Below are 19081 nucleotides of genomic sequence, written 5' to 3' on the forward strand. Positions count from 1 at the left end.
ATGTGCGAACGCGGCTGACCGCATTGCGCATGCACAAAGGTGCACGGAACGCGCTGACGTCAGCGTCATGACGTGTCCAAATTGTGGCTCCGCCCATTTAAAGCGGCAATGTCCAGCCAAAGGAAGGCGATGTCTACAGTGTGGGAAGCCTGGGCATTATGCGGCCTTATGCAGGTCCGCTCCACTGAGCAACAGCCAGCGATCCCAGCTGCAGCGCAGACGTGTCCGCTGCGTACAACAAGGCATGTAGGATTCTGATCCAGACAGCCCAACGGACCCCGATGCTGATTGCCTCGAGACTCTGTATCGGGTGGGCATCATCACCACATGCGAGTTGGTCTCCTCCGCTCCTGCAAAACGCCTTTCAATCCTGCGTGTGGATCCTGACGACGAGTGGTGTGCTGTCATCACGGTCAACCAGTGTTGCATCCGATTTAAATTGGACACTGGCGCGTCTGCGAATCTCATATCACAGTCAGACCTCGACAGCATCCAAAACCAACCTAGAATTCTTCCACCAGCCTGCCAGCTCCTTGACTACAATGGTAATGCCGTAGCTGCCAGTGGATCATGTCAGCTTGGTGTATCTCACAAGGCAATCAAGGCGACGTTAAGATTCAAGATCGTCCGGCCTGACAAGGCATCCCTGCTCGCGCATGCAAACTCCTAAATCTGGTCCAGCGAGTCCTTGCCATGTCCTCGACACCGGCGACTGCCTCGCCCAATGCGAATCTCCAGGCTGAGATAGACGACATTCTCACGCAATATCACAATGTGCTTGATGGGATGGGCACGCTCCCATATCGCTACAGGATACTGCTCAAGCCGAATGCCACCCCAGTCATCCATGCACCACGCCGAGTGCCGGCTCCCCTCAAGGGTCGTCTAAAAATGCAGCTGCGAGAGCACCAAGACCAGGGCATCATTTCAAAGGTCATGGAACCAACAAACTGGGTCAGCTCCATGGTCTGCGTCAAGAAACCCTCTGGCGAACTCCGCATTTGCATTGATTCCAAAGACCTGAATCACAACATCATGCGAGAGCACTACCCGATCCCTAAGCGTGAAGAATTGACCTGTGAGATGGCTCATGCCAAATTCTTTACCAAGCTGGACGCCTCCCGCGGTTTCTGGCAGATACAGCTGGACGGGTCCAGTCGGAAGCTGTGCACGTTTAACACTCCGTTCGGCAGGTATTGCTACAACCGCAAGCCTTTCGGTATCATCTCAGCTTCCAAAGTATTTCATCGCATAATGGAGCAAATGATAGAGGGCATCGAAGGGGTGCGAGTCTATGTGGACAACGTGATCATCTGGTCCACGACACCCGAGGATCACATAGCTCGCCTCAAACAGGTTTTTCAGAGGGTCCACGAAAATGGCTTCCAGCTCAACAGGGCCAAATGCTCGTTTGGTCGGTCCGCTATCAAGGTTCTGGGTGACCACATTTCCCAGCAGGGTGTGCAACCTGACGCCGACAAGATGCTGGCAATCAATGCCATGAAGACCCCAGAGGACAAAAAGGCGGTCCTCCGTTTCCTCGGGATGGTAAATTTTCGTGGAAAATTCATTCCCAACATGGCATCCCACACCACAGCCCTCTGACATCTCGTAAAAGTGTCCACAGTGTTCCAGTGGCTTCCCGCACATCAAGCGGAGTGGCTTGAGCTGAAGGCAAAGCTCACCACAGTCCCAGCACTGGTGTTCTTTGACCCGACCAAGGATGCGAAGATATCCACAGACACAAGCCAGGACGGCATTGGGGCGGTGCTCCTCCAGCGAGACGACTCCTCGTCCTGGGCTCCAGTGGCATATGCCTCCAGGGTCATGACTCCGACCGAACAATGGTATGCCCAGATCGAAAAAGAGTGCTTGGGTCTCCTGACAGGAATAGTCAAGTTTCATGACTATGTACACGGTCTGCCAAAGTTCACGGTGGAAACAGACCACAGGCCTTTAGTCCACAAATCCAGAAGGATTTAAATGACATGACACCTCGGCTGCAGCAAATTCTTCTTCGTCTCCGCCGATATGATTTCGAACTCGTCCACACACCGGACAAGGAGCTGATCGTCGCGGATGCCCTATCCCGCTCCATCACCATGCCGTGCGAACCAGGTGACTTCATTCGCCACATTGAGGCACAGGTGCAGTTGTGTGCCAGCAACCTCCCAGCCACTGATGAACGAGTTGTCCAAATACACGAAGAAACTGCCAAAGATCCTCTACTGCAGCGCGTGATGCAACACCTCGCCCATGGCTGGCAAAAGGGGCAGTGCCCCCAGTTCTTCAACGTTAAGGACGAGTTAAGGGTTGTTGAGGGGATCCTTCTTAAACTAGATAGAATCGTCATTCCCCAAAGCATGCAAACCATGGTGCTCAGTCAGATCCATGAGGGTCACCTAGAGTCGAGAAATGTTGACGCAGAGCTCGGCAGGCAGTTTACTGGCCTGGCATCAGTGAGGACATTGCCAACACGGTCCTCAACTGCACAACATGCCAGAAATTCCAACCATCCCAGCCCAAGGAAACACTGCAACAGCATGAGATTGTGACCTCTCCGTGGTCCAAGGTGGAGATAGACCCCTTTCACGCAAATAGGCGTGATTACGTGCTTTTAATCGACTACTTTCCAGCTACCCGGAAGTGGTGAAACTGTCGGACCTCACGTCCAAGTCAGTGATTAAAGCCTGCAAAGAGACGTTTGCCAGGCATGGTATACCACTCACAGTAATGAGTGACAACGGTCCATGTTTCTACAGCCAGGAGTGGTCCGACTTTGCACAATCCTACCACTTCAGGCATATCACATCCAGTCCCCATTACCCGCAATCAAACGGGAAGACCGAGAAAGGGGCCCATATTGTCAAGCGGTTGCTGTGCAAGGCTGCAGACTCAGCCTCGGACTTCAACCTGGCACTGTTGGCATACAGGGCAACCCCTCTGCCGACCGGTTTGTCTCCGGCTCAGCTACTCATGAACCGCAACCTGCGAACGACTGTTCCAGCCATCCATGTTCCAGACCTTGAGCACCTCACGGTGCTGCAGAAAGTGCAGCGATCCAGGGATCAGCAGACGATCACGTATGATGCTCATGCCACGGATCTGCCTGCGCTGGCTCCAGAAGATGTTGTTCGCGTCCAGTTGCCTGAGGGAGGCTGGTCAACCCCAGCTGTTGTCGTCAGTCAGGCTGCCCCCAGGTCTTTCATTGTTCAAATGGCTGATGGCTCCATTCTCCGGCTCAACAGGAGGGCACTGCGCAAAGTTGCCTGCCCACCACCTGACCGCACTTCTCCGCATGTCATCATGCCGCCTCCGGACATCTTGCACCACGAGGCCGCCGAAATGGCAGCAATCCCGCCTGTCCAGGTGCCGGCATCCCCCCCTCCACCTCTGAGGCGGTCGACAAGAATCTGTCGCCAACTACAAAGACTGAATCTATAGACTTAAATCCTGTAAATTTTGTTCAGTTTGCTCTGTATCTCCACGCTGGACACCTTCCCATGTACACATGTTCATTCACTCACCATTTGTACATAGTCATAGATGTCTTTACAGCCACATTCCAAAATTTATTTAAAAAGGGGAAGATGTCATAATATCCACTCATGTATATAATGAGATGCAGACAGGCAGTGATTGACACACAGGATAACCAATGAACACACAGAACACAGAACAACCAATCACCAGACAGGTCACTGCAGGGGACACCACCACTATAAAACACACGAGGCATCAAGACTCTGCCTCTTCTCACTGGATACAGCTACAGAGATAGTCAGGGTGCACAGTGCAGTGAGCACCGTCTCCATGTGACAGAGAGCCAGTCTGGTCAAGCCAGACAGAGGTTATCAGTTTAGATTAATAGAGTGTTAACCCACAGCAGATTATGTACAGCAACCAGCAGGTTCCATAAAACAGTGTTGGACCATCTCCTGTGTCGGAAGCCTGTTTCTAGTCTTACTGCACCCAGTTGCAGTCAGTGTTAAACCAACTCATAGAACACATCAGTCATGACTAACCTTTCGAAGCACTTCATGATGATGGATGTCAGAGCCACTGGACGATAAAGGCACGCTGCTTGGCTTTTTTTAGTGGACTTTAGAAGGTGGGATGTGCTCCCGTTGTCACTGGCGGGGAGGGTGCAGGCGGTGAAGATGACGGTACTCCCGAGGTTCTTGTGTGTTTTCCAGAGCCTCCGTGAATGCCGTGATCTCAGGGTTTGTGTGGGCGGGTAAAGCCCCGCAGGTGAAGGTGCTGCTGGAGCGGGGGGCAAGGGGTGGTGGTGGTGGTGGGGGGGGGGGGGGGCAAGGGGTGGTGGTGGGGGGGGGGGGGGGGGGGGGGCAAGGGGTGGTGGTGGGGGGGGGGGGGGGCAAGGGGTGGTGGTGGTGGTGGGGGGGGGGGGGGCAAGGGGTGGTGGGGGGGGGGACCTGGCCCTTCTGAACTTGATAAATCATTACTGGCCTGCGAGCATAACGATGGTCAGGAAGTGGGGGAGGGGTTGGTGTGGGAGCGGGTGGAGGCGGACTCATGTAGGGGCACGGGTTTAAGGGCACTGTTAACAGCGCCTCTGCCATTCTCGCCGGCTCGGTACTCCACGCCAACGGTAGTAGTGGCTGTCCTGAGGGTGTGGGGACAGTGGTGACAGCACATGGGGTTGGAGGGGGCGTCGGTGTGTGCACTAATCTGCGGCAATCATCGGTTTGCTGGGGGATGTTGGGCGTGGGGGCTCCGAGGGTGGCAGCGGACGGGGATCAAGTGGTTTGGGGATTTGTTTATTGACGAGGGCTTTCTGTGTTTGGAAGAGTTGGCCACTGTTCGTCAGCGGTGGAGGGTTTGAATGTTTGTGGAAGGGGGAGGCAATCAAGCGGGCTGCTTTGTCCTGAACTCCCCCACCATCGGGAACACTCTCTGAATCTACCCTGTCTAATCCTGTTAGAATTTTGTAAGTTTCTATGAGATTCCCTCTCACTTTCTAAACGCCAATGAATATAATCCTAACCAATTTATTCTCTCCTCATATGACAGTCCCGCCATCCCAGGAATCAGTCTGGTAAACCTTCGCTGCTCTCCCTCCATAGCAAGAACATCCTTCCTCAGATAAGGACACCAAAACTGCCCACGATACTCCAGGTGTGGGGGAGAGGAAGGCATCGGAGACCTATAAGGAGCTAATGGAATGGGAGGGCGCCCCGATAGGGGAGGTGAAGCAGAAGTGGGAGTAAGAGCTGCGTGGGGAGCTGGAGGCGGGGTTATGGGAGGACATCCTGAGGCGAGTCGATGCATCCTCGTAGTGTGCCAGGCGGAGCCTGATACAATTTAAGGTGGTCCACAGGGCTCACATGACTGTGGCCTGGATACGCAGGTATTTTGAAGGGATGGGCCCCAGCTGAGGGTGGTGTGCGGGAGGGCCTGCGAATCATGTCCATGTGCTTTCTGCATGTCCGAGGCCGAGGGGATTCTGCCAGGGGTTTGCTGACGTCATACCAGAGATGCTGAAGGTGTGGGTGGTGTCGAGTCCGGAGGTGGCGATGTTTGGTGTGTCAGAAGACCCGGGAGTCCAGGGGGCGAGAGAGGCCGATGACTTTGCCCTCCCTGGTAGCCTGGAGACACGGAGGGACTCGGGAGCCCCCAAAATCGGGGTTATCGGTTAGTGACATGGGTTTCTCAGGCTTGAGAAGATCAAGTTCGCCCTGAGAGGTTTGACGTTGGGGTTCGCCTGGAGGTGGTAGCCGTTTACGACTTCTTTGAGGGGAAAATGAAGTGGTCAGCAGTGGGGGGGGGTTAGTGTGGCATCAGGATTGGGGAGTCGTTGATGAAAACCATGTTGGCTGGGTTTTGTTGTTTCATAGAATTTACAGTGCAGAAGGAGGCCATTCGGCCCATCGAGTCTGCACCGGCTCTTGGAAAGAGCACCCTACCGAAGCCCACACCTCCACCCGATCCCATAACCCAGTAACCCCACCCAACACTAAGGGCAATTTTGGACACTAAGGACAATTTATCATGGCCAATCCACCTAACCTGCACATCTTTGGACTGTGGGAGGAAACCGGAGAACCCGGAGGAAACCCACGCACACACGGGGAGGACGTGCAGACTCCGCACAGACAGTGACCCAAGCCGGGAATCGAACCTGGGACCCTGGAGCTGTGAAGCAATTGTGCTATCCACTGTGCTACCGTGGTGTTAGTTGGGTGTGCGTTGTTCATTTTTTTATTTTGTTATCTTGTTGTTAACATTGTTAAAATTATAATATAAATGCCTTTAAAAAAAAGTATTTAAAAAAAAACACAGGGCAATGTCGAGGGAGTACTGCACTGTCAGAGATCTATGATTTTACAATTCACATACCCATTCTGGAAACCAAACAAGCCTGGATTCCTCGTAGAACTTGAATATCTTCGGTTCAGTACACAGTTCCTCGGTAATGATGGAGAAGAATTCCTGAGACACTCCACCGTCATCAAAAGTTGATTCACCCTTAAAGCGGACCTGGAATAATTGCAACACAGCCAGAAGTAAAAATCTGCCAGCTTGTTTCCCTCGTGTGTGTACCCTCCTATCCTCCTTCTTTATAATATCAACAACCGCTTGCATTTATCTAGCACCTTTAAAATGTCCCAGGGTGCATCACAGGAGCCGTTTTATTTAGAGTACCCAATTCATTTTTTCCAATTAAGGGGCAATTTAGCGCGGCCAATCCATCTACCCTGCACATCTTTTTGGGTTGTGGGGGCGAAACCCACGCAGACACGGAGAGAATGTGTAAACTGCACACGGACAGTGACCCAGAGCCGGGATCGAACCTGGGACCTCGGCATCGTGAGACTGCAGTGCTGACCACTGTGCCACCGTGCTGCCCTACAGGAGCGGTTTTAATACTGAGCCATGTAAGGTGATATTAGGAGAGGCGATCAAAAGCTTGGTCAAAGGGTAGGTGGTCAGAAACATCTTGGGCGGGATTCTCCAACCCCCACGGAGAATCGCTGGGGGGGCGGCGTGAATCCCGCCCCGACTGCCAGATTCTCCGGCGGGGGTGGGAATCGCGCCGCGCCGGTCGGGGGCCGTTGGCATTGGCCCCCCGGCAATTCTCCGGCCCGCGATGGGCCGAGTCGCTGCCCACTTTCGGCAGGTCCGCCGGCGTAAAATACTCCAGGGGCGGGGTTCTCCGACCCCCCGTCGGGCCGGAGAATCGCTGGGGGGCGGCGTGAATCCCGCCCCGACGCTGGCTGTCGGATTCTCCGGTACCTGTGGGAATCACGTCGCGCTGGTCGGGGGCCGTTGGCTGCGACCCCCCCCCCCCCGCAATTCTCCTCCCCACGATGGGCCAAGTGGCCGTCCGTTTTCGGCCAGTCACACCGGCGTATATTACACCAGGACCGTACCGGCGGGACCTGGCTCCACGGGCAGCCTCCGGGGTCCTAGGGGGGGATCTGGCTCCAGGAGGTGCCCCCACGGTGGCCTGGCCGCGATTGGGGCCCACCGATCCGCGGGCGGGCCTGTGCCATGGGGGCACTTTTTCCCTCGGCTCCGGCCGGTGTAACGGTCTGCGATGGCCGGTGCGGAGAAGAACCCCCTGTGCATACGCTGGGATGACGGCAGTACACGCTGGCGCTCCCGCGCATGCGCCAACTTGCGCCAGCCGGCGGAGGCCCTTCGCCGCCGGTTTGCGCAGCGCCAAACCCGCCAGCGCCGGCCTAGCTCCTGAAGGTGCGGAGGATTCCGCACCTTCCGAGCGGCCTGAGGCCGGAGTGGTTCACGCCACTACTCGGCGCCGGCACGGTCCGCCCCGCCGGGTAGGGGAGAATCCCGCCCCTTAAAGGAGAAATGAGAGGTAGAGAGGCAGAGGGATATAGTGAGGAAATTCCAGACCTTAGATCCCAGGTGACCAAAGGTGAGTTACCATCAATTGTCATGGCAACCCATCTTGTTCACTAATGTCCTTTGGAGAGGTTTGACTCTTAAAAATAAATTTTAGAGTACCCAATTATTTTTTTCTACTTAAGGGGCAATTTAGCGCGGCCAATCCGCCTCGTCTGCACATCTTTGGGTTGTGGGCGTGAGACCCACGCAGACACGGGGAGAATGTGCAAACTCCACACGGACAGTGACCCGGGGCCGGGATCGCGCCGTGAGGCAGCAGTGGGGAAAATTGACTCTTAACTACTCTCTGACATGGTCTAGCAAACCACTCAGGTCAAAGGCAATTCAAGAAGGGCAACAACTTCTGGCCTTGCCAGTGACACCGACATCGCACAAAATAATACAAACTTCAGAGGCAAGAGTGATGCTCATTGAACCAGTGCTAATGCTGGACTGGTTGAAGAGCAGTTAACAAAACACACACTATTCTGGTCTTTGTTGATAGGTTAATAGGGCGGCATGGTAGCACAGTGGTTAGCACTGTTACTTCACAGCGCCAGGGTCCCAGGTTCGATTCCCGGCTTGGGTCACTGACTGTGCGGACTCTGCACGTTCTCCCCGTGTCTGCATGGGTTTCCTCCGGGTGCTCCGGTTTCCTCCCACAAGTCCCGAAATACACACTTGTTAGGTGAATTGGACATTCTGGATTCTCCCTCAGTGTACCCGAACAGGCGCCGGAGTGTGGCGACGAGGGGATTTTCACAGTAACTTCATTGCATTGTGACAATAATAAAGATTGTTATTATTAGGGGCATAGTGTACAAGAACAAGGAGGTTATGATTGGACTGCTGCATCACAGCGCCGAGGGCTCGGGTTCGATCCCGGCCCCGGGTCACTGTCCGTGTGGAGTTTGCACATTCTCCCCGTGTCTGCGTGGGTCCCATCCCCACAAGCAAAAGATGTGCAGGGTAGGTGGATTGATGACGCTAAATTGCCCCTTAATTGGAAAAAAAAAGTTAATTGAGTACTCTAATTATATAAAAAATGAATTGTTGTCACTTATTATGCAAGACGACAGAAAAATCAACTTAAGCACAGCAAGATCCCACAAAGTGACAGGAGAATGCCAATCTTTTCAACATGTAATTGTACCTTAAAGGACCCACAAAGGTTTCTATTATTCCATCTTCTTAATTGTGTCAATGTGTCTTGAAGGATCTCTTTTCTGTCGATACATAGACAATGATAACACCCAAGAAGTTGATACAGCATATGTAAATAAGGAAACGTAACATCATCATAATCCTCACAATCATAATCCTCATAATCATAATCCTCATAATCGTAATCCTCATAATCATAATCCTCATAATTGTCATAATGCGAAAGATCAACTTCAAAATTTTCAATAGAATCGTCTATACAAATCTCATCAAGGTCAACAAGAGCGATGTTCCCAGTAGAGGTTTCACTGTTTCCATTAGGAGCAACAATGTTCCCAGTAGAGGTGTCACTGTTTCCATTAGGAGCAACAATGTTCCCAGTGGAGGCATCAGTGTTTTCATTAGAGGCAATAATGTTCCCAGTAGAGTCATCACTGTTTCCATTAGGAGCAACAATGTTCCCAGTAGAGGCATCACAGTTTCCATTAAGAGCAACAATGTTCCCAGTAGAGACATCACTGTTTCCATTAGGGGCAACAATGTTCTCAGTAGATTTGTCACAGTTTCCATTAGGGGGAACAATGTTCCCAGTAGAGGCATTAGTGTTTCCATTAAGGGCAATGTTCCCAGTAGAGACATCACTGTTTCCATTAAGAGCAACAATGTTCCCAGTAGAGACATCACTGTTTCCATTAGGGGCAACAATGTTTTCAGTAGACTTGTCACAGTTTCCATTAGGGGGAACAATGTTCCCAGTAGAGGCATTAGTGTTTCCATTAAGGGCAACAATGCTCCCAGTAGAGGCATCACTGTTTCCATTCGGGGCAACAATATTCCCAGTAGAGGCATCAGCGTTTCCATTAGGGGCAACAATATTCCCAGTAGAGGCATCACTGTTTCCATTAGGGGCAACAATATTCCCAGTAGAGGCATCACGGTTTCCATTAAGGACAATAATATTCCCAGTAGATATGTCACTGTTTCCAGTAGGGTCAACAATTTTACCAGTCGAGGCATCAGTGTTTCCATTCGGGGCAACAATGTTCCCAGTAGAGGCATCAGTGTTTCCATTAGGGGCAACAATATTCCCAGTAGAGGCATCACCGTTTCCATTAGGGGCAACAATATTCCCAGTAGAGGCATCACTGTTTCCATTAAGGACAATAATATTCCCAGTAGATATGTCACTGTTTCCAGTAGGGGCAACAATTTTACCAGTCGAGGCATCAGTGTTTCCATTCGGGGCAATAATGTTCCCAGTAGAGGCATCGCAGTTTCCATTAGGGGCGATGTTCCCAGTAGATGCATCACAGTTTCCATTAGGAGCAACAATGTTCCCAGTAGAGGCGTCACTGTTTCCATTAGGGGCAACAATGTTCCCAGTAGAGGCATCACTGTTTCCATTAGGGGCGATGTTCCCAGTAGACGCATCACAGTTTCCATTAGGAGCAACAATGTTCCCAGTAGAGGCATCACTGTTTCCATTAGGGGCAACAATGTTCCCAGTAGAGGCATCACTGTTTCCATTAGGGGCGATGTTCCCAGTAGAGGCATCACTGTTTCCATTAGGGGCTATGTTCCCAGCAGAGGCATCACCATTTCCATTAGGTGCAACATTATTCCCAGTAGAGGCATCAGTGTTTCCATTAGGGGCATAAATTATCTCAGTAGAGATATAAATGTTCCCAGTGGAGGTATCCGTGTTCCCAGTGGGGATATCTGTTTTCCCAGTTGAGGTATCAATGTCCCCAGTTGAGGTATCAATGTCCACAGTTGAGGTATCAATGTCCCCAGTTGAGGTATCAATGCTCCCACTGGAGGCAGTGGTCCCAGGCGAGACAACAATGTTCCCAGTAGAGGTATGAATGGCTCCAGCAGAGATGCCAATATCGCTATTGGATGTATCAATATTTGCAGTAGAAGCGGCAGTGATTCCAGTTGAGATATCAGTGTCATCATCACAGGCATTAGCATTGCCAGTAGAGGCATCAATGTTCCCAGTAGAGGTTTCAATGTTCCTAGTAGCAAGGTAACTTTCCAGAATTGCTGAATCAATTTGCTCAATAATATCATCAGTGATTCCATTATTGCCGAAAGTCATTATTTCGTCAATGATTTTTCCTTCCTGGAAGCAATATCAGAAAAAAATGTATCACAAAATGGCCTTACTAAAAGACTAATAATATTCCCCAAACCAGAACGATGACAATACTACTTACTAGAATTTGCAGGCGGGACAATCGCTTGAAAATCTTAATTTTGATTTCCATATTGAAGATGCAGGAGTAGGGAATTAATTGTAAAAGTGCTCCCTGTGCAAAAACATGAGGTTAACAATTCAGATTTATGTTTGATAATGAATATCTAGTAATTCTGGATTAATTGCCTTCAACATTATTTTTGTAAACTTTCCTTGAACATAGAGCAAGAAGGCAGAGGAAGAGGATAGGTGCTACATGAATTGATGTCCAATGTTGGGATAGTTCTTTCATAGAACATAGAACAGTACAGCACAGTACAGGCCCTTCGGCCCACGATGTTGTGCCGAACTAGTCTGAAACTAAGGTCAAATCAACCTCCTCACAATCATTCTAGTGCACTCCCTGGGCGCGATTCTCCACTCCCACGCCGAAGTGGCCGCGCCGTCGTGAACGCCGTCGAGGTTCACGACGGCGCGGAACGGCCCCGATCCCAACCGATTCAGGGCCCGAAAAAGGGCTAGGATCGGGGCCACGAGAACCTCGGGGGGGGCGTTCCGCGAAGGCCGCGTCGTCACCGTGCGACGCCCTAATGACGCAGCGCTGCGTCATAAATTGCGCGAACCGCGCACAGAGGACCCGGAGGAGAATTGAGGACGCTGAGACCTCCGGGACAGACATTAGTCAGGGGCACAGGGTGGGCAGTAATGCCGAAGCCCACATCACGGCCACACACCCACTGGATCAAACTGGAGGTCAAGACGACATGGCCCGCATGCAGCTTGCGCCGGGCCATGAGGGGGACCAGTCCACACCAGACTTCTTGACGGATGATGACCTCGCGCTAGCGGCACTGCTGTCTCCCACACCGTTCACCATCGCAGAGACACTCACCTCGGTTGGGCAGATAAGTGATGAGGCTCCCGGGTCACGGTCTGGTGCGCACCCCACAGCCGAACCGGTACAGCAGGTGGAGTTTGGAGCAGCCGAGGGGCTGGACGGTCGGAGGGCAGCCCAGGCCCAGCAACCAGCTGCCACCCAGGCGGCTCCCGGGTTCCTGGATGTAATTGACCCACCCGGACAACCGATGCGTGTGGACACCCTGGGACTGAATAACGGGATGAGGGCCATCTTCCAGGACCTGCACACGCAGCTGGAGGAGTCTATCCGTGTCCAGGAGCAGGGAGTGGTGCCGCTCATCGCAGCCACCCAGGCCGACACCGCACGGGTGGCGTCCGCGGTGGAGGCAATGGGTGAAGGGGTTTCGGCCATGGGTCAGGTTCTGCAAGGTCTTGGGCTTCACGTGCACGCATCATCCATGGCCCAGGAGCGGGCTGCCCTCTCACAGGCAGCCATGCGCCAGAGCCAACACGACATTGCCGCCGCTCTCCGGGCCCTGGCTGAGTCTCACCATGCCGTGGCCCGGTCCCAGCAAGTGATGGCTCAGTACCAGCAGTCGGTCGCGGAGAGCATAGACCGCCTGGCACACGTGATGGATGGCGTCGCGCACTCACAGGTCGAGATCGCACAGACCTTGGCAGGAATGTGGCACTCCCTGGGCTCCGTCTCGGCAAACATTCGGACCGTGGTCGATACCACTGCAGGCCTCCAGGACTGGCAGCGCCAGGTGTCGGTGGTGCGACGGGGCATGTCTCCGAGCGCATCTCCGTCCCACAGTGAGGCCCGGGGGCCACCGGGCTCCCCGAGGGAGGAGGAGGTTCTGGGGCCCGTCCCGGTAGCTCCACCAAGGGACGTCCCGGTACACTCGGCCTCCCCCCGTTCTGTCCCTGGCGCATCTGGTGGGGAGCGGGCAGGTCAGGGTGGCACCACGCCATCCAGCTGCCCGCAGAGCAACCTGGCCCATCGAAGCCGGGCCGCCCCAGGAAACGTGTGCCGACGGGGATCCATGTCGAAGGGCGTGATTCACAGCAGTCCACCTCCACTCCTGCTGAACTATCTGGGAACACACCGAGACGTAGAGGTAGGGCCCGTAAGGCAAAGTCGTTAGGCACGTAAGAAGTTGGCACGGGTGCAGGGCACAGTCTAGTTGTAGGGGGTAGGGCATCTATGTTCACCACACGACTAAACGCACTGTTAAATTTGACTTGTTAGACTGTGTGCTATGTCCGATGCCAGGGGGCTCGGGAGGGTGCCCGATTGGCGTAGTGGTATACGAGCCGTTCAAGGTCTGTTCCGGATGTGCTGACCCTTCCCCCCCCCCCCCCCCCACCCCCGCCCCCCATAATCGGACACCGTTGTCCTCGGTACACCGACGCCAGCCACCCCATGGGCATGTGGTGAAATATCCATCAGGAAGGCTGTGACCACCGCAGTGCATGGTTCAGCGATAGCCATGAGTCAGACCTCGGCTGGCGAATCTGAGCTCACAGCTCATCGCAGAGCGGGCTGTCATCATTCAACATGGCACTGATCACACCCGCTTACCCAATCATCAATGCTGTGCTATCCCGTAGTGCCGCAGTGGTAAGGTGATGTGGAATTTTTGCCGTGAACGCGGTGCGGGGGTGCGGGTGGGGGTGCTGTGTGGTGCCCGTGTGCAGGAGTGATGGTGCAAGTGGCAGTGTTCAGCGAATCCCACCCCCACAGTGCGTGAACCGTGCGGCCACCAACGCGTCGCGTGCCCGCTGTCCGCGGCGGTGCCGTCGCGCAGCCTCCTGGGCATAACGAGCAGCCGGGCAGTGCCTGCGTCCTGCGCCCCTCCCCCCACCCTGATGCGCCCCATCATCCTCATCCTCCGCATCCTCCTCTTCCCCATGCCCCTCGTTTGCGTTAGCTCCGGTGCCGTCAGGTCCTCCCTCCGGGGCATCTCCCCTCTGCATGGCAATGTTGTGCAGCGCACAGCAGACCACAACCATGCGACCGACCCTGTCGGGCCGGTACTGCAGGGCCCCTCCGGAGCGGTCTAGGCATCTGAAGCGCATCTTCAGCAGCCCGAAGCACCGCTCCACCACACCCCTGGTTGCTGCATGGGCCTCGTTGTATAGGCTCTCCGCGTTGGTGTGAGGCCTCCGTATTGGCGTCATCAGCCATGACCTCAACGGATAGCCCTTGTCGCCCAGCAACCAGCACCTCAGCTGGGGGGGGGGGGTCATCCATCGAACATTGGGGGGATGAACGACTGTGCCAGAATGTAGGCGTCATGCACACTCCCGGGTTACCTTGCACACACGTGCATGATCGTCATGTGGAGGTCGCACACCACCTGAATGTTCATGGAGGATGCGCCCTTCCTGTTCATGAACACTTCCCTGTTGTCTGCAGGCGGGCGCATGGGGACGTGCACACCATCGATGACACCCTGGGCCATCGGTAACCCGGCCACCTTGGCGAATCCACGTGCCCGTGCTTCCTGCTGTGCTCGGTCCTCGGGGAATTGAATGTACCTGTCCGCGATGGCGTCCAAGGCGTCGGTGATGGTCCTGATGCACCTGTGGACCGATGCCTGTGAGATCCCGGAGAGGTCCCCGCTCGGCGCCTGGACGGAGACTGGTATCGCGTGTCCTCCTCCCATTCCACGTGGTGCGAGGTGCGCCACGAGGTGGCATATATGTGCGACCGTCTCCCTGCTGAACCGTAGTCTCCTCCTGCATGTGATGTCCGTTAGGGCCTCAAACGACACTCTGTCACGGTACACCCCTCGGCCTTGCTGGACGCCTGTGGCACCCTGGCACCACCATCAGTGGATCCTCGTGCTCCACCTGCTCCTCCTCCTCCTCCTGCTCCCCCCCTAGCACTTCCTCTGCATTCCTCGCCGTCTGGCGGTCAATGTTCCCCTCGGCATCCCCCTGTACATTCGGGTCCCGAGCGCCTGTGGCCTGCGCGGCGACATCGGGCCACTCCGCGGCCATCCCTCTGCTGCACCGGCGACCGCTGCATCTGCAGCCACTGTGGGCCGTCCGACTCTACGCTGCCGGATGGCAAACTCCAGAACTGCGGCACCAACCACGGCGGTGAACATCGCTGTCTGGTTGGCATACATGGTGACCTGCAGGAGGGTGGTGGGGGCAGAGAAACGACATGTTACACGGAGGTTCTTCCGCACCTCGCCAGCCGGGCTGCCTGGGACCCCTGTGTGCCCCGGTGGCCTGGTCGCGCTGCAGACACGCAGCCAGCCTAACACCTGGTCACTGTCTGCGTCCAACGGTCACTTCACACCGTACTGCTCACCAGTGTGCCACTCGCCTGTGCCCATCAGCCACACGCACCTTGCGGCCGTGTCCTGGTCACCGTCCTGCCATATCAGGGCGGCTGGCATGTGGCATCCGCGGATGGACGATACCATCCACACTCTCCCTCACCCCCCTCCCACCTCCACTCCCTCCCTCACCCCCCCTCCCACCTGCACACTCTCCTTCATCCCCCCTCCCACCTGCACACTATCCCTGACCCCCCTCCCACCTGCACACTCTCCCGACCCCCCTCCCACCTGCACACTCTCCCGCCCCCCCCACCTCCACTCCCTCCCTCACCCCCCCTCCCACCTGCACACTGTCCCTCACCCCCCTCCCACCTGCACACTCTCCCTCACCCCCCCCCACCTGCACACTCTCCCTCACCCCCCCCACCTGCACACTCTCCCTCACCCCCCCTCCCACCTGCACACTCTCCCTCACCCCCCTCCCACCTGCACACTCTCCCTCACCCCCCTCCCACCTGCACACTCTCCCTCACCCCCCTCCCACCTGCACACTCTCCTTCACCCCCCTCCCACCTCCACTCCCTCCCTCACCCCCCCTCCCACCTGCACACTCTCCCTCATCCCCCCTCCCACCTGCACACTATCCCTGACCCCCCTCCCACCTGCACACTCTCCCGACCCCCCTCCCACCTGCACACTCTCCCGCCCCCCCCACCTCCACTCCCTCCCTCACCCCCCCTCCCACCTGCACACTGTCCCTCACCCCCCTCCCACCTGCACACTCTCCCTCACCCCCCCCACCTGCACACTCTCCCTCACCCCCCCCACCTGCACACTCTCCCTCACCCCCCCTCCCACCTGCACACTCTCCCTCACCCCCCCTCCCACCTGCACACTCTCCCGCACCCCCCCCACCTGCACACTATCCCTGACCCCCCTCCCACCTGCACACTCTCCCGCCCCCCCCCACCTCCACTCCCTCCCTCACCCCCCCTCCCACCTGCACACTCTCCCACACCCCCTCCCACCTGCACACTCTCCCGCCCCCCCCACCTCCACTCCCTCCCTCACCCCCCCTCCCACCTGCACACTCTCCCGCACCCCCCCCACCTGCACACTCTCCCACACCCCCCCCACCTGCACACTCTCCCGCACCCCCCTCCCACCTCCACTCCCTCCCTCATCCCCCCCACCTGCAAACTCTCCCGCCCCCCCTCCCACCTGCACACTCTCCCACACCCCCCCCCATCTGCACACTCTCCCGCACCCCCCCCTGCACACTCTCCCGCCCCCGCACTCCCACCTGCACACTCTCCCTCATCCCCCCTCCCACCTGCACACTCTCCCGCCCCCCCTCCCACCTGCATACTCTCCCGCCCCCCCCCTCCCACCTGCACACTCTCCCGCCCTCCCTCCACCTGCACACTCTCCCGCCCCCCCTCCCACCTGCACACTCTCCCGCCCCCCTCCCACCTGCACACTCTCCCGCCCCCCCTCCCACCTGCACACTCACCCGCCCCCCCCCTCCCACCTGCACACTCTCCCGCCCCCCCTCCCACCTGCACACTCTCCCGCCCCCCCCTCCCACCTGCACTCTCCCTCACCCCCCCCACCTGCACACTCTCCCGCAAACCCCCCCGCACACTCTCCTGCCCCCCCTCCCACCTGCACACTCTCCCTCACCCCCTCCCACCTGCACACTCTCCCGCCCCCCCTCCCCCCCCCCTCCCACCTGCACACTCTCCCGCCCCCCCCACCTCCACTCCCTCCCTCACCCCCCCTCACACCTGCACACTCTCCCGCCCCCCCTCCCACCTGCACACTCTCCCGCCCCCCCTCCCACCTGCACACTATCCCGCCCCCCTCCCACCTGCACACTCTCCCGCACCCCCCCCACCTGCACACTCTCCCGCACCCCCCTCCCACCTCCACTCCCTCCCTCACCCCCTCCCACCTGCACACTCTCCCTCATCCCCCTCCCACCTGCACACTCTCCCGCCCCCCCTCCCACCTGCACACTCTCCCGCACCCCCCCCCACCTGCACACTCTCCCGCACCCCCCCTGCACACTCTCCCGCCCCCCCAATCCCACCTGCACTCTCCCTCACCCCCCTCCCACCTGCACACTCTCCCGCCCCCCCCCACCTGCACACTCTCCCGCCCCCCCTCCCACCTGCACAATCTCCCGCCCCCCTCCCACCTGCACACTCTCCCGCCCCCCCCTCCCACCTGCACACTCTCCCGCCCTCCCTCCACCTGCACACTCTCCCGCACCCCCCTCCCACCTGCACACTCTCCCGCCCCCCTCCCACCTGCACACTCTCCCGCCCCCCCTCCCACCTGCACTCTCCCTAACCCCCTCCCACCTGCACACATCTCCCGCCCCCCCCTTGACAATCTCCCGCAACCCCCCCGCCCCCCTCCCACCTGCACACTCTCCCGCCCCACCCACCTGCACACTCTCCCGCCCCCCCTCCCACCTGCACACTCTCCCGCCCCCCTCCCACCTGCACACTCTCCCGCCCCCCCTCCCACCTGCACACTCACCCGCCCCCCCCTCCCACCTGCACACTCTCCCGCCCCCCTCCCACCTGCACACTCTCCCGCCCCCCCCTCCCACCTGCACTCTCCCTCACCCCCCCCCACCTGCACACTCTCCCGCAACCCCCCCCGCACACTCTCCTGCCCCCCCTCCCACCTGCACACTCTCCCTCACCCCCCTCCCACCTGCACACTCTCCCGCCCCCCCTCCCACCTGCACACTCTCCCGCCCCCCCCACCTCCACTCCCTCCCTCACCCCCCCTCCCACCTGCACACTCTCCCGCCCCCCCTCCCACCTGCACACTCTCCCGCCCCCCCTCCGACCTGCACACTATCCCGCCCCCCTCCCACCTGCACACTCTCCCGCACCCCCCCCACCTGCACACTCTCCCGCACCCCCCTCCCACCTCCACTCCCTCCCTCACCCCCTCCCACCTGCACACTCTCCCTCATCCCCCTCCCACCTGCACACTCTCCCGCCCCCCCCTCCCACCTGCACACTCTCCCGCACCCCCCCCCCCACCTGCACACTCTCCCGCACCCCCCCTGCACACTCTCCCTCGCCCCCCCACTCCCACCTGCACTCTCCCTCACCCCCCCTCCCACCTGCACACTCTCCCGCCCACCCCCCACCTGCACACTCTCCCGCCCCCCCTCCCACCTGCACAATCTCCCGCCCCCTTCCCACCTGCACACTCTCCCGCCCCCACCCTCCCACCTGCACACTCTCCCGCCCTCCCTCCACCTGCACACTCTCCCACCCCCCCCTCCCACCTGCACACTCTCCCGCCCCCCTCCCACCTGCACGCTCTCCCGCCCCCCCTCCCACCTGCACTCTCCCTAACCCCCTCCCACCTGCACACATCTCCCGCCCCCCCCACCTGCACACTCTCCCGCAACCCCCCCGCCCCCCCTCCCACCTGCACACTCTCCCGCCCCACCCACCTGCACACTCTCCCGCCCCCCCTCCCACCTGCACTCTCCCTCACCCCCCTCCCACCTGCACACTCTCCCGCCCCACCCACCTGCACACTCTCCCGCCCCCCCCTCCCACCTGCACTCTCCCTCACCCCCCCCCACCTGCACACTCTCCCGCAACCCCCCCCGCAAACTCTCCCGCCCCCCCTCCCAGCTGCACACTCTCCCGCC

The 19081-nt window shown here is 57.8% G+C and overlaps 1 protein-coding gene across 1 annotated transcript in view; it reads right to left on the bottom strand.

Moving 5' to 3' along the window:
* Nucleotides 1–19081, bottom strand: part of LOC140408288 (probable E3 ubiquitin-protein ligase HERC4) — a 118514-nt gene that overhangs the window by 39126 nt on the left and 60307 nt on the right. Inside the window, exons 16-18 of the mRNA XM_072495277.1 lie at nucleotides 11253–11345; nucleotides 9023–11158; nucleotides 6358–6498 (exon numbers count right to left, since the gene is read on the bottom strand). Of these exons, the coding sequence (XP_072351378.1) occupies nucleotides 6358–6498; nucleotides 9023–11158; nucleotides 11253–11345 (2370 nt within the window). The remainder of the gene's footprint in view (nucleotides 1–6357; nucleotides 6499–9022; nucleotides 11159–11252; nucleotides 11346–19081) is intronic.

The sequence above is a fragment of the Scyliorhinus torazame genome, chromosome 3 (genome assembly GCF_047496885.1).
Source record: "Scyliorhinus torazame isolate Kashiwa2021f chromosome 3, sScyTor2.1, whole genome shotgun sequence".
In the NCBI taxonomy this organism is placed as follows: Eukaryota; Metazoa; Chordata; class Chondrichthyes; order Carcharhiniformes; family Scyliorhinidae; genus Scyliorhinus; species Scyliorhinus torazame.